This window comes from Pipistrellus hanaki (genome assembly GCF_964339955.1).
Source record: "Pipistrellus hanaki genome assembly, chromosome: 4".
Taxonomy (NCBI): Eukaryota; Metazoa; Chordata; class Mammalia; order Chiroptera; family Vespertilionidae; genus Pipistrellus; species Pipistrellus hanaki.
This window is the reverse complement of record NC_140506.1, coordinates 35,731,499-35,746,854: the sequence shown is the minus strand read 5'-3', so window position 1 is coordinate 35,746,854 and position 15,356 is coordinate 35,731,499. Positions and strand designations below refer to the sequence as shown.

The following is a 15,356-nucleotide window of genomic DNA, read 5'->3' as shown; positions in this document are numbered from 1 at the left end:
ATTGGTATGGAAAAACCCTTAGTTGCCCTACTTGGTTTGGTTCAGTGGATAGAGTGTCACCTGCAGATAAAAAGGTCCCAGGTTCAATTCCAGTCAAAGACACATACCTTCATTGTTAGCTCCTCTTGGCCTGGGCCCTGGTTGGGCTGGCTCATGTAGGAGGTAACCAATCAGTGTGTTTTTCTCACATTGATGTTTATGTCTTTCCCTCTCTCTTCCACGCCCTTAAAAAAAAAAATCAATGGAAAAATATCCTTGGGTGAGGATTAACAAAATAAAATAGCACCTTTAGTCCTAGCTTCTCTAGAAAATGAGGTTCTTCAGTTATTCACTCCTTTGATCTAAGGTTAAGGTTCAGTTTTAACAGAAAGTTACTATATGTATGTGACTAAAATCAGTTAAGTATGCAAATATGCTCTTAATTCATGACTCAGATAATCCACCGGTAAGAGCTCATTTCTTTTCCAGTGTCAAGATTTACTTATTGATTGATTATTGTTCGCTGAAAAATCAAAATACACTATTTTTGTTAAGATGGGAGCAGTAGAAGGAAATGAAAGAGTAGGTTGTATCACAAAATTATTCTAAAGATCTAAATATTAGGACTTTTATCAGAATAGTTGCATAAATTAACACAAAAGGATATAAATCCTCAATGTAACATTATTGTAATGGTTGTGAGGTCCCACCTGAGTACAGAATTTATTTTTTTCTTTTAAGTAACAGCAAATCATTCATTCGCTTTCACATGTTGAAGGAAGAGGTCTGAAGTCTTCAGTGGTTAGTGCTATCATTAATCAGTTAACAGTGACAAACTGTTAACTGAGCATGTATACAAAACATGACAAATTTCTCCATTTCAGTCAAGACCAAATTGTAGCTATTATGTATTAAAACTGTTGGGAGATAAAAGAATGTTAACTTGGAAGAATATAAATGAAATTAACTTGTCATTTTTACGGCTAGACTCCACAAATAGTAAGAAGGAAGAGGATGGTCCTGCTCATCTTGATCCTTCGACTCCGATACTCTCAGCAGCTGCCCCAGCTCCATCCTCAGCAACAGCAGCCATGGGAGTGGCCAGCACTGCTGCCTTTCCCTCTGCCACAACCATCACCTCTGCGCGGACTGCTTCTGCATCCTCTGTTTCTGCTCCTCTCGGTGCGGGGTCCATAGCTCCCACTGCGTCAGAAGAAATGGTCAGTGCAGTGCACGCAGGTGCCAGTGTTAGGAAAAGGTTCCCAACTTGTGGGTATATTGGGTATTCTGAACTTTTTTCTCATGGATAAAAAAGCCTCTAGAGTTTAGGCCAAGTCACAGAAAATATCATACTTAATACACAAAGTAGCTAAAACATTAATTTGGAAGTTCTATAGAAAGTTCTACAGTAGTGATAATTGAACAAAAATAAAGAATTTTTCATTTTACATTTTCAAAAACTTCAGGAAAAATAGATGTTAGAGTTGATTTGGTTTTCTTTGTTTTTAATTTTGAAGAAAACTCGTGGGTATATTCAAGGACTTAGTAGGTTAATGACTGTTTAACTACAGCCTTCCCTTTTCCTGGATCGACATTATCATTAACACTACTACTCTGTAATAACTCTATCTTGATTTGATTCGATTTTAATGTTTAATTCATAATTAGAATGAAGACAGGAACAGTTTTTCCAAGAGGCACCATTAGAGAAGTGCTTAGAGGGGAAGAGCGTTGTCTGGGGATGGAGTAATTGTATGAGAACCATGCTGTTAATTGACCATGCTGTTAATGTGGTAAGGGTTAGAGCACATCATGGTTCTGACTCCTCCGCCTTCTGATTTTAAACCTGTATTTTCAGTGTCTCTCAAGAGAGAAAGGTATAGGGAAACAAGTCAGGCTTATCTGACTCATCTCTGTAGGCTTTTTTCCTTTTTTTTTTTACACTCCACCCTTCCCTCCTCTAGCGTGGCACAAAGGCATGTGAAGTTCTATAAAGTTCTCAATGGTTTTGATTTGCTTGTCTCCCTGCTCTTCCCCACCCTAACCACTTACCTGAGAGGAAAGATGATGGCAGAATAGGTTTTAGGTGTGACAGTCCCCTCTCAGGCCATCAGAAGATGCCATTGCAGAGTCCACCAGATAATTGGTCATCTTCGGTATTCCAGCTGACTTAACTTCTACCTCTTAGGAACTGTTAATTTTAGGGGAAAGTAATGTGAGATCTGCCATTTATCATATTTTCTCTTGATTCAAAGAAGTTTTAAGAAACTTTTTGAAGTTTGAAATGTTTATTTAAATTTCTGGTTTCTCATTCATGTTGCATTTTCAGATAATGAACACAAGAACTAGATTTTTTAAAATTCCCTTCTTAAAATATGACTACACCATTTACAATCTGCATTTATATATAAATTTGAAAATGCATAGGAAGAACTGAAAGAATAAGTGTACTTACTACCCTTTTTGTTACTGATTTTTTAAAACAGTTGGATCACCTGATAATTTTAAGTTTCTGAAACTTAAACAATATTTCATAGACACCTCTTCTCCATCCCTCCAACTACATCCTACTTTTCCAAAACAGACACACATTCAATTTCATTTACATAAGGACAGCCTTTAGGGCTAGGGTGAGAGGAGAATCACAAGTAAATCAATCTAAGTGTAATACAAGTTTTGCTTTCCTTATATAATTAACAATAGTCAGATTTATCTCAATGCATCTTTCTTGTTTTTGAAAAGAACCATAATAACAAAAGTAGGATTTACAGTTACTCTTATGGAAAATAATGCAATAATTAAAAAATAATAATATAAGAATAAACTCTGTTTTCACATACTCCACACTGTAAACCTACTTTGGCCCCCACCATGTATATTAGTTAGATAACTTACATAATGTGAAACCATCATTGTCAGGAACAGGAAAAGAAGACTTGTTTACCAACCTGGTTATCTTTCTCTCTACTTTAATTACAGAAACTTTCTGTGAACATTCAAAACTTTTTCCAGTCTTCCTTAGTACTTTCAATAGCTAAAGGGAGGTGTGTGCAAAAAGTAAACTGTACAGATTTGGGAAAACAAATAACTGGAGAAAGGAGTATTACCATTCTAGTGAAATAGTATCTTGTAAAATTCGATCGGATAGGCAGGCAGAGTGGTTAGGGGTGACCAGGCAGGCAGGCAAGCAGTTAGGGGTGATAAGACAAGCAGGCAAGTGGTTAGGGGCAATCAGGTAGGCAGGCAGAGGGGTTAGGGGTAATCAGGCAGGCAGGCAGGCAGGTGAGCGGTTAGAAGCCAGCATTCCTGAATTGCTAAAGGGATGTCTGACTGCTGGTTTAGGCTCGATCCCAGAATCTGTGGAATCGAGCCCAAACCAGCACTTGGACATCCCCCGAGGGGATTGCAAGAGGGTACAGGCCAGGCTGAGGGACACACAACACACACTCCTCCCATGCATGAATTTTGTGCACAGGCCTTGTGTTAAATAAAATGTCAGCATTTCATGGTGGGAAATGTTTTTCAAAAAACACATTAGGCAAGTTATACAAGCAAATATATTGCAGTTCATGAGGTTGGACAATAGATGGCACTTTACTTTTTCTAACTCCATTTAGAATAATTGAGGGATTTTAGTTGGATATTTAAGCTGTTTAGTAGAGTTGGTCTACTAACGTTCTCTTTGTCTGAATGAAAATGAAAGGGTATCATTAGGCAGTTGGTGCTGCTTTCCCATTTTATAAATGAGGAAATTGAGGCTTAGAAAGAGAAACTTGCCTGAGGACACAGTAACAAAAGTAGACTATGTCAGTTCTCTTTTTTTTATTCCTCTTGTTTTTGCCCAGCTAATGTAATTAGTTGACAGTGGGGGAAAATGCGTACACATATGTATTACCCCTGATATAAAGATAATTTTTATGGGATTTTGTCCAGCAGTAAGCAACAAAATCAATAAAAGCTACCATTACTTATGATCTGATCATTGCATTATTTTGCAATGTATTCTGTAGAAATAACTGTCAAAAGAAGAGTCCACAAAAATTTGCTATATATAGTAGAAAAGAACTGAGATAATTAGATAAACTAATTTGTTGTTATTAAAATCTCTCAAAATTATAGCGATTATCCATGGGGAAAAAAGTAAACTAACAAAGCAATAAGAAAAAAGGCAGAACAGAAAAGTATTTGTAATAATATTAATTTGCATAAGAATCAAAAGCATTCATAAAACAGATGAATGGCTGCCAGGGGTTAGGAGTAATGGGGTAAGGGGGATGGATATGACTAAAAGGTAGCATGAGGGACAACTTTAAGAATAGTTCTGTGTCTTCATTGCCAAATCTATATATGCAATCTATAGATAAAAGCCTAAGTGTCTATCTGACTGTCCAACCAGTAGCTATGATGCACACTGACAACCAGGGGGAAGACACTCAGTGCAGGAGCTGCCACCATGTACACTGGCCATTTAAAAATAAACGGCACCGTGGACCTGGCACTGACAAACCAACACTCGGCTTCCCCACCAGGGACACAGGCCCCACCACCCGACCAGAGTGACACCCACCAAATCACAGCCAATGCCGGCAAGACCCCATGGCACAAAATTCTGCCACAGCCCATCCCAGCCTGAAACTGGCCGTTGTGGACTCTGGGTAATGACATCACGTAGCAGCACCTGGCTTCCTCTCCCTAGAAACTAGCCTCCTTGGAATTTCTTCAGCCCAGGCACCTGACTTGCTTTATAGCCAGGTGCAAACATTTTACAGTTTAACCAAATGCTTATTAAGCATTTTCCCATGCATCATTTCATTGGATCCTCACAGAAGTCCTGGAGTAGGTAATAGGAGACTCGGTGGAATCCTATTTTCTTTTCATTAGCCAGAAAACAGAGATTTAGAAAGTTTAGAAACTTGACCTGACTGAATGAAATAAGAAATGGTGGACATTGAAAATGACTTCAGGTTTTCTCCACAGAATATAGTCAAACACTGCTGCAGTTAAATATCTTACTCTTTGTTCTCCCTGTGTGATCTACAATAATAATCTGCTTTATGTTGATATTTACTGCTATATTGCTGACAATTGCCTGAAAGAAAAGCTGGGGTACTTCACTGGAAAAAGTTTAGCTAAATCGAAAACAGGTCTAATTAAGCAAGTTCATATATATATATATATATATATATATATATATATATATATATATAGAAGGCTAAGTTGACTCATGCAGGCACAGTACATATAAAGCTCTCGCTGGCGCCAATCACACACATGTATTTCGATTTGTGATTGTCGGTCGTGAATTTGGTTGACACTTTTATCATAGAGAAAGGGTGAATAGTGATATTAAAATATTTCTTCTAATTTCCTTTCAATGTGCATGAATCCATGCACCAGGTCACTAATAAAGTGATATAGATCTATACCTAGGCATTTTACCAATGTCAGCCTCCTGGTTTTGATGTCATAATTATCCCATAATTATGTAAAATGGAATCATTTCCAGAAACTGAGTGCAGAATGCACAGGATCTCTCTACATGGTCTTTATAACTTCCTATAAATTTATAAGTATTTCTCAAAAACAGGTTTTTTTAAAAGTTGGTGAAGTACTATATAAAATAGTTGGCATAACAGAGTTAAAGGGATGCCCTGCAGTGCTCGTTGTTATGTTATGATTTTTGTCTCATTGTTTTAAGTTTTTGGGTGTTTTCTTTGTTTGTTTGTTTTTCATGTTAAAGTTGATTGAATATACAATTATTTTAAGTGCCTATGTATTTTCTTCATAAGTTATAGAACCAAAAGTGCTATAAATTTTGCCATGGATTTTCTACTAACTAAATATTTCTTTACTTTTTTAGTATGTACCCAGAGTTGTGACATCTGCACAACAGAAAGCTGGAAGAACAATTACCGCCCGGATCACGGGGAGATCTGATTTTGCTTCAAAAAACAGAATTAGTAGCAGTTTAGCTATAATGGGAGTTTCTCCTCCCATGAGTTCAGTTGTTGTGGAAAAACATCATCCAGTCACAGTGGTGAGTCCACATTTTGACATTTTGTCAAAATCTATGTCCTGAAATTTATAGGCCAATAAATACTTGAATGACATGCTGAAGAGAAGATCAACATTCATGATGACTGGTGCTTATTCTGCCTTTTACTATTTTGTCTTTCTATGCTTATAATTGCACACCTGTCTGAATCTGCCTTTCCTCTTTTAAGAAATTAATTTCAGAAACATTCTTCTCAACAGTGTAAAAATTATTAAATACAAAAAGCAATACAGTGTGTTAGTGGCTAGAAGGATAAAATATATAAGTGATTTCTCATTCATTTAAAAAAGAGGCTAAAACTGTTAGCTTATTAATAACTAGCTGTTCATGTAGCAGGTTTTTATTACAAGAAATACTTCCCTACTTTTATAATTTTTAATTTTTGCTCCTTATTTTAAATTCTTCTCCTTCAAAACAATTGTCATCATATTTGTAGTTTGGAAAAAGTTGGTGCCTCCATGGAATTTAAGCAAAAACAAAACAAAACAAGTAGTACCCCAATTATGCTATTTATTTCCTTTTTGATCATATATAAAACAAGGAAAATAGTTGAGCCTCCTTTTCTTTGTTGTGTAAAATGGGAGTCAAAAAGTACTTTGCTCTTATGGTTTATTTCAGAATTCAGGATTAAATGAGATAATGTAGAAAGGCACTTTGTAAACTGTAAAACCAAAAGCAAATAAAAATTGCTAGAAAAGGACTCAGGAGACCTATCTGGTTTGGCTCAATGGATAGAACCTTGGCCTGCAGACTGAAAGGTCCCGGATTCTGTTTCAGTCAAGGACACATGCCTGGGTTGCAGGCTCAATTTCCAGTAGGGAGCATGCAGGAGGAGCCAGTCAATGATTATCTCTTATCATTGATGTTTCAATTTCTCTCCCTCTCCCTTCCTCTCTCTGAAATCAGTAAAAAATAATAATAATATATAATATATATAAGGATACAGGAATACCACTGCATTATTTCTTGTACTCAAAAATTATCTCAAAAAGTTTAATTTTTAAAAGTAACAAGAATATATTCCCAAAGAGAAACAGGATTGATTTTCAAAAAGAATTCTCTCACCTTGGTCAGTGTGCTCAGTGGTTAGAGCATTGGCCCAAAGCCCAGAGAGTCTCAGGTTCAATTCCCAGTCAAGGGCACGTACCTGGTTGCAGGTTCAATCACCGGCCCTGGTTGGGCCATGTACAGGAGGCAACCAATCAATGTGTCTCTCTCACATCAATGTTTCTCTCTGTCTCTCCCCTTCCCTTCCACTCTCTCTAAAATATCAATTGAGAAAAATAACAATAAAAAACACAAAATAGTTTTTTTAAAAAAAGATGAAGACTTTAAAGAGACTACACATGTTTATTTTTAACTTAGCCTTTGTTTTTAGATTAATAATAGAAATTCATATTTTACAGAAAAATAAGTAACTAAAGACTTTTAACCTGTTTTTGATGTTTATCTCACAAACTGCCCTTTGTACCTTAAGTGCTTCTCCAATAATTGGCCATGAATTAGAAAGCCACAAAATGCCCCCATTATTACCTGATCTGGATATATGACAGATATGATGGCGAGCCTCTCTACAATTTTTCATTTTTCCCAAAAATCAAGATCCAGAACTACCAGAAAGTTATTACTAATAAAGCAGTAATTAGATCTCTGACACTTTAGACTCATCTTCTGGTTAATTGCTTGCTCTTGGTGCTACTTCATTCTCTACTGGATTTTGTAGATCATGATACCAGAGGTAACATGAGTCTGTTTCTACAGTTCCTCTTGCCAATCCTCCCCAAAGAAAAACACCACTTTTGACAGGGTCAGGTTAGATGGTTAGCAACTAAAATTTCATAGTAGTGGCAAGAATATCTCCTATTTGTTGTGATTACCAAGTTAATTTATGTACAAAGAAACATTTATAAAAATATTTAAGGTTATTTTTCCATTTCCTTAAAGAGAAGCTCTTATTCTTAAAGCAGAATCTAAAATGAAGACCTGCATATCTGTATCATAAAGCTTTTGAAATGCATAGTAATGTTTTTATCAAATATATATAATTTTACATCAAGTATTTTAGAGATGGCTTTTCTAAGTGGAAGAGCCTAACCAGAACCTCCATGTGTTAGTCAGTGACATGAACTGAGAACTCATCTGCATAACAAATCCCACTGTGGCCTTCTGAGAAGCTGTATTGGGTATAATACAGGAAAGCCTACCCAGTATATGTGTACATATTACACAAATGTATACATGTAATGTGTACTTATGTACATAATATGAACTTGAACATGTTGCATGTATAGATGAAGGCAGATGTGTCCTGACTTGAATGCATCAGTGCTCATGTCTAAGATGTTCTTCTGAGCTCGGAGGCAGTGTACATGTCCTCCCCCAACATGTGTCCTCAGTCTCTACTTATTTCTTTATTTAGAAAGTTGTGGTCCATATGAAGGGAGCACCAGGCCTCTGGGAAGTCCTCCTCGTGTGTTACCAAAAAATGTTTCGTCAGTTCCCAGGTGAAATATGACAGACCTGCTTTATGCTGGTTTGAAGCAAGGACCAGACTGGATTCCCTACATGTTCCCCAGGACTGGACTCCACATATTCACAGTGGAGGGCTTGGGCAGTAGGACCCTTTCAGACACCTCCAAGTCCCTTTCTACACTCCGCCTCTATAAGCATTATAAGATTCCACCCAGTTGAGTCCTCTCTGAGAAATGAATGCTCCCATGGCTCGCTCTGTGCTCCTCTCGCATAAATTATGGGTATTGAGCACATCAGTCTAATTGGCTGTGGGTTCCTTATGGAAAAAACTTATCATAACCACTACTTCAATTCATTGCTTGACACTTAATGAATGTTGGGTTAAATTATAAATGATAAAATTATATTTAATATGTATAATTTTATAGGTTTATTAAAATAGATTTTTATCTTTTCAGCAAACCATTCCTCAAGCTACTGCAGCAAAATACCCCCGGACTATTCATCCCGAAAGTACTACCTCAGCTTCCAGGTCCCTCGGAACCAGATCCACTCACACCCAGTCTCTCACAAGCGTTCACTCCATCAAAGTGGTTGACTAAAATGAATATGTTCATATTAAGATCTTCTAAGTGCTCTGGTTTTACCAAGGATTAGAAGTCTTTAGTTTCAAAATTTTCCATATTTTTAGAACATCATGGATACATCATGTTCACCTTTTCAAAATTATAAGAGACTTTTCAAGCCACACCATCCTTTGTAAAATAATATGTAGGATATTTTAATGTTATTTTTTTAATTTAAGCAATTAAGTAAAACTTTTTTAAATTAAAACACTGGACTATATTTTTTAATAGGCTCAGCCTGTAGCTGATTATACCATCAAAGTATATAAATCCTGTTTTCTCTGCATTATTCCACAAAGCTGAATTATTTCCAAGGTTACTAAGTAAACTTTAAGAGGTTTATTTTAAAAATTATTAAAACTAACAGAAACTAAGGTATTTTTATTTTTAAAAATAAAAAGATAAAGACCAAGAGTAGTGATATTGTTATCAAAGGGTTTTTTGTGACTAGCATATTTGTCTTCATTTTCTAGTAGTCCAGCAATTAAAGATAGGGGGAAATGGCAACACCTATGAGTAGTTTTTGATGTTAAAAGGGAAGAAATTTACCAGAACAAAAACACAGTTATAGAAACATCAAAAGAAAATTTTCTATTAGAATGATCCTATTTCTGGTATTCTTCCTTGTCTCTTTTGAAACCTCAGTTGAATCCATATTGTTCTCACTAAACATCCAGTGTCCTAGAGTGGGGTAGCCTTGGGCAAATCTTCCAAGCCTGAGGAGAGGCTTTTCAGTGCTGGCCAATAGGAAGAAAGCATCTGCCAGAACTGACCAAGGAGTACAGAACCAGGCTTCTTATGGTTTTATTGCTGGCTGCCAGGGTTAAAGTACTTATGGGTTGCATAAAAAATGAGTAGATTCTGAAGAATCTGTCCAGGGCCTCAATTTCCATATTGTTAACAGGAGTGGATAGATTTAATGATCTGAAGCCTCTTCCATTTTGAACATAACCTAGTTTTATGCTCTAATTGTGTTACAGGAGAGTTTTTCTTATGTCCTTACATTGTTAACGGGACATCATCCTGTTTTCTAATGGGGCAATCCAAGGCTTTTCTGAATTATTAGAAATATCTGGTGCTTCTTATGCCAAACTTGTTCTGGGTTCTGGCAAACAGCTCATGGGTTACAACAAACACAAACCAATAGCACCTCATCTGCTGTCTGTACAGAGGGCAGTCTCCTCCCCTCCTCCCCCCCCCCCCCCCCCCCAGGGCTTCCTCCCCTCCCAGTCCAGTCATGAGAAATAGGCTCCATTTGCAGTCCACTCATGCAGCCCTGGATGGTAAACAGATCAAGTCTTCCTTTCTCCCCGCTATATTTTGGAAAAGAGTACCCTCAAGGTCAAATAAGTTGTGCTTGGTACCAAGAGGTGGCCAATTTAGTAATTCACCCTGGTCTAGGCTTTCCCTCCGTCGCCATATCGCCCCTTTTCCTTCGCTCCTGCTCCCTTGAGTTTGCACTCCTCAAAGAAGCAGTGGCACGTAAACTGGCTTCAGTCTCCATTTTTTGAAGAACCTCAATTACAATTAGCAGTTTTCAGAGTGCAAGCCATAACCATGTGGACAAATTGAAGTCAATATTATGAATACTGTGATTAAGAATATTATAAATCTTATTTAAACTTTTAAGTTCTGGAAGCTATATGGTATAAAGCATCAAGTAATTAGTGTTAGCCTAAGTTAACGTAAATTCAACAATTAAAACACTTTATACAATAAGAGTTTGTATTCATATTTTTTTTCCTATAAAGCGGTTACCCAGATTTGGTGGGGGTGGGCAGGAAGAGGAGGAGCAAGGTCAGTAGAAACTGGCCATATTGAAGAACAGATGGAGACAAGACTTTTTCACTGAATACCTTTGTTAAAACTTGGGAATCATGTGAACATGTTAACTGTTTTAAACATTCATAATGTTAAGTGGGTCAAAGACGAAGAACTATAAATTGATGATAGGATTAACTGGATTGAAATTGCTCATGATATTATTTCTGGCCTTACAGGCCTAGAGTCAGAATTTGAGAATGGAGAGCCTTAAATTATAATGAATAGGTGCCTATAAACTGTCATAAATTGGTGCTTGATTTCATGTTTAATAACTTTCTCAGATTACAAAAATAATACATGTTCATTATGGAAAAAATTAGAAAGTACAAAGAAATACAAAGAAAGTCACCCATAAATCACCAAGAGATAAAAAATATTGGTATATATACTTCTGGCCTTTCCATACATAATACACATATGTGTTATTGAAAGCCAAGAGTGACTATAATTTCCAAAGCCAGTTTCACTTACAAGAGGAATAATAGTTAACAAGGTCAATACTATGGGCATGAGGCTACAGGCATTCTCCCTTCATCCTCACCAAACCACTGTGGCAGGTATTTCTTCCATTTTTTATAGAGAAGGAAACTGGAGATTTGGAAATTTGAATATTACCGTAGAATGCCCAAAGTTTCATAATTAAAAAGTGGCAAAATCATAACTCAAAACCATGTCTATCTTAAAATTCCCAGTTTTCCTATATGCCATAATGCTGCTATCACAATCACATTTTTCTAAAACATGAGGTACAAAATGCTTCTATACTATGCTATCCCGTATGTTACATTAAATGACAAATGGGGAAATCATACAACTTGCCTTAAGCAAGAGCCAAAAATGTTTTTTGACTTTTCATTTCAGTGGTTGGAAAGTAGAATACCACTTTTTCATGTTATGGATCCTATTGCCACCATCTTCATAGCTGAAAGTCCTGCGAGAGGAACTTCATGGCATTAAAGAGCTGAACTTCAAAGGACTGGATGCTGAGTGGAAAATCATTTAAATACAATTTCTCTAGGCTTTTATGAAACCACATTTCTTGGGCTTTGAGTTAGTTTCACTTTTGAATTGACGGATCTTTTCTGGGGGGAAATAGCATAAAATTTATTATTAATGGCTAACATTTATTAAGCACTTATGTGTGCCAGCACTATCACACAGTTAATCCCACAACAGCCCTTTGCCATAGATCCCTTTTTTCCTAGTTAATCAGTGAGAACACTGGCACAGCGAGGTTACAGAACTTCTCAACGTCACACAGCTCATTAGCATTGGAGTTCAGGCCTCAGTTCAGAGCCCGTGCCCTGCACTCTTTCAGAAAATGCCTCTAGTCACTCCCTGGGAGTTCTGATGGATACACTTCCCCAGCGCTAGGCGGACAATGCCATGGAAGGCAGGCATCACCCAGGCACTATTCCTTATACTTGAAACAGAATATTGGATCGGGTGTCTGATTTGTGGAAGTGTGGTCTCAGCTTCAGGTAAAACCGCATCATGAAAAAAAAAAAAAAAAAAAAAAGGGCAGATGTTGCTCTATTTTGCATAAATGGTTATGATTACATGTAAGTTATAACACCACCTAATTTATTGATAAGTTTTCAAAGCATCTTCCCTGACATGATAATTTTTGGCAGAGTAATATTTAGCACTAATCTCGACTGGCAAAGCAATAGGCTGCCTGCTCTTTGCTTCCAACCCAGAGATGACATTTTCAAAGACACTAACTTGCCGTTTCCCAACAGGGGCCAAGTAGCTTCTGGAGCAAGACAAGTCTTGGTTGCGGAGAACTATCCTTATGACTTCGTTCAGTGTCCCCGTCCCCCTGTCACCTTCCTCATTCTCCCCCCCAAAATGCCTGATCTCCTGTGAATATGCCTGGTCTACTGGCTGTGGTCTTGCTTGAATGTCAGAGGAAAGTTGATTGGTGCGCCCCTGGTGCTCTCACCATGCTTCTAAATTGAAAGTAATAGTATCAAATGATTTTAGACATTTTCTGCTTATTGCCTTATTTCAGAGTAAATATTTTCAGATGTAACTGGTAAGGAGGTAACCAAGACTACCTTTTCAATGTTATCTGTCATTGGATCATTTTTGTCATTCAAGATGGAGACAAAAAACAACAATTTTTTAATAGGGTGCTGTTATCATAATGTACACAAGAGAGCACTATTGCAACTACTCCCTTACTAGGGAGCTGAATGTCCATCAGACATTGCAACACCTCCCTGCAGGGCGAGAGCCCTCTAGGTTTATCATTGGGTCTTCTTTCTAGCCTGACAGAATTCATTGCTAGCATGCAGTTCTCAGAGTGTGAGTACTGTCTGCCTGACACAGGAAAGGTGAGGGATGTTTCAGTGTTGTGTCCCTTGCTTCTGTCACAACCCTGCTATTTCCCCACCCCCAAAGAAAACAGAGGTGATTCCGTGGCTAAGGAAATGTCACAACAAAAAATGCATTTTTAATGTATCCTCCTTCCTTACCTCTCTCCAGGCACAGTATCTTTCTGCTTTTATGAGCATGTCCACAAGGCTGTGGTTGCTCTGGGAGGCCACCAACAAGGCAGTCTTTCCTTGCTGAAAGTTAAAAATGAAAGAAAATACTAGGGATGGCCTAGTTGTTAGGAGCTCTAGATGTAGAGCAAGGGAGCCTGGCTACAAAGCCTAACCCTACTGCTTCCTTGCATGGTGAACTTGGGCCAGTCCTTAGCTGCTCTTCATCTCAACAATTACTTCATGGTGTAGTGGTGAGAGGTACATAGGATAATGTATGTAATGCCCTGAGGACATGTCATGTATGACACAGGTAAATTGTCCAAGAAATGCTAGATAATGATAGTGTCTGGTGCTGTGTCAACTGGGCAAGGGAGAGAGTTTGGGGTAGGGACTCATAACCAACAAGTGATATTTTACACGTGCTCTACCAATGAGAACCCCAACATTTCTCCAATACCCCTGGGTTCTCCTTGGCTCACTACCCTGGGATGTCCTCAGCAAATAAATTACATGATTGTACATTTTCTCCTCCAAAGGCAGGCTTCACCTGTGGCAGAGGCTTTAGCAAGCGGCCATGCCCCCACCCTTCCATCACCTTTCCTTCCTTTCTTCTATAGGAAGAGACCTCTTGGTTTCAGCTGGGCACGTGGCCACTCCAAACAATTCCTAGTCTCCCTTGTACTGAGTTCTGGCCAATGCAACTTCTGGGAAGTATCTTTAAATAGAAGAGGGGTATCATTCTCCTTCCTTTCCTCCTCCTCCTCCTCCTCCTCCTCCTCCTGAGTGGAATGCTGGCATGGCGGTGGGAGCTTAAACAGTCACCTTAGCCCAGGAAGCAGAAGCCATGCGTTAAGAAGGGAAGTAAGACAGAAAACGCTGGGTTTTATTAAAAGTAATATCAATCATGACAACATGACTGATTCATAGCACAGAAGTCAGCTTGCTGGGCTCCTAACTAGATTTTTTTTTCTTTTATATCATATTGCCTCTAACCAAAGATGAGGGTTGAAATCTTAACCAAATAGTCTGATAAATAAGGGCTATTCTAGACATAATTTGGGGCGTGAGTGGCCTGGAGCTGTTATGGTACCTTAGATAAATTACAGAAGGCACACCTTTGTCAGAACGGATATAGCTCAAAGCCTGGCACACAGCTTTGCAAGCAGTGTACTCTAGATGTTTTTCCCCTGAGATTTTATGCAGTACACAATCTAGACTTTTTTTTTTTTTCCTGAGCAAAAGGGTAAGTTCCCTTTTGTTTTGCCAACGACCCATGAAAAATTTGCTCACGAATCCTAACAAAAATTAAAATGAATGATCAGACATAATCCAAGAAGAAGTTCCAATCTTAGGAACCTATGTTTCTATGTTTCTATGATTAGGGATCCAGAAATTTATCCCAGTAATTCTATCACATCTGACTATTTGCAACTCCCAAATGATTTGGCTGTTAGGGCAGGCACTGAGACCCAGGTGAGCCTAAAAATTAGGGCTGAAAGTAATCAGCTTCTAATCAAAGAGACAGTAATGAAATTAGGAAGAACTGCATTTCGCAGGCATTTAGCAAGCCTCTAATTATACATTGTCTAAATTCTGGCTTGTAAAACCATTTGCATCACTGTAATTAGCCTATTTGGGGAAGGCAGCATTCTGAGAGCCAGTTTTCAGGCTCATAGAAAACCTTGCCTGGGCCCGGCCAGCATGGCTGCTCAGTGGTTGAGTGTCAACTGATGGACCAGGAATTCATGGTTGAATTCCCAGTCAGGACATATGCCCAAGCTGAAAGCTCCATCCCCAGTGTGGGGTGTGCAGGAGGCAGCCAATCAGTGATTCTCTCTCATCACTGATGTTTCTATCTCTCTATCCCTCTTCTTCTCTGAGGTCATTAAAAATATGTATTTTTTTTTT

The 15,356-nt window shown here is 38.1% G+C and overlaps 2 protein-coding genes across 17 annotated transcripts in view; one reads left to right on the top strand and one right to left on the bottom strand.

Moving 5' to 3' along the window:
* The window catches only part of POC5 (POC5 centriolar protein), a 32,564-nt gene extending 23,224 nt beyond the window's left edge, over positions 1-9,340 (top strand). For all 16 annotated transcript variants that reach the window (XM_084881275.1, XM_084881274.1, XM_084881277.1 and 13 more), the window contains 3 exons: positions 967-1,199; positions 5,840-6,016; positions 8,965-9,340. In XM_084881275.1, coding sequence (XP_084737401.1) covers positions 967-1,199; positions 5,840-6,016; positions 8,965-9,108 — 554 coding nt within the window. In that variant the 3' untranslated portion in view covers positions 9,109-9,340. The remainder of the gene's footprint in view (positions 1-966; positions 1,200-5,839; positions 6,017-8,964) is intronic.
* A 3,421-nt stretch (positions 9,341-12,761) lies between these two features.
* Positions 12,762-15,356, bottom strand: part of ANKDD1B (ankyrin repeat and death domain containing 1B) — a gene marked incomplete at both ends in the record, with an annotated part of 31,355 nt that continues 28,760 nt past the window's right edge. Inside the window, 3 exon segments of the mRNA XM_084880842.1 lie at positions 12,762-12,836; positions 12,840-12,908; positions 13,437-13,607. Of these exon segments, the coding sequence (XP_084736968.1) occupies positions 12,762-12,836; positions 12,840-12,908; positions 13,437-13,607 (315 nt within the window).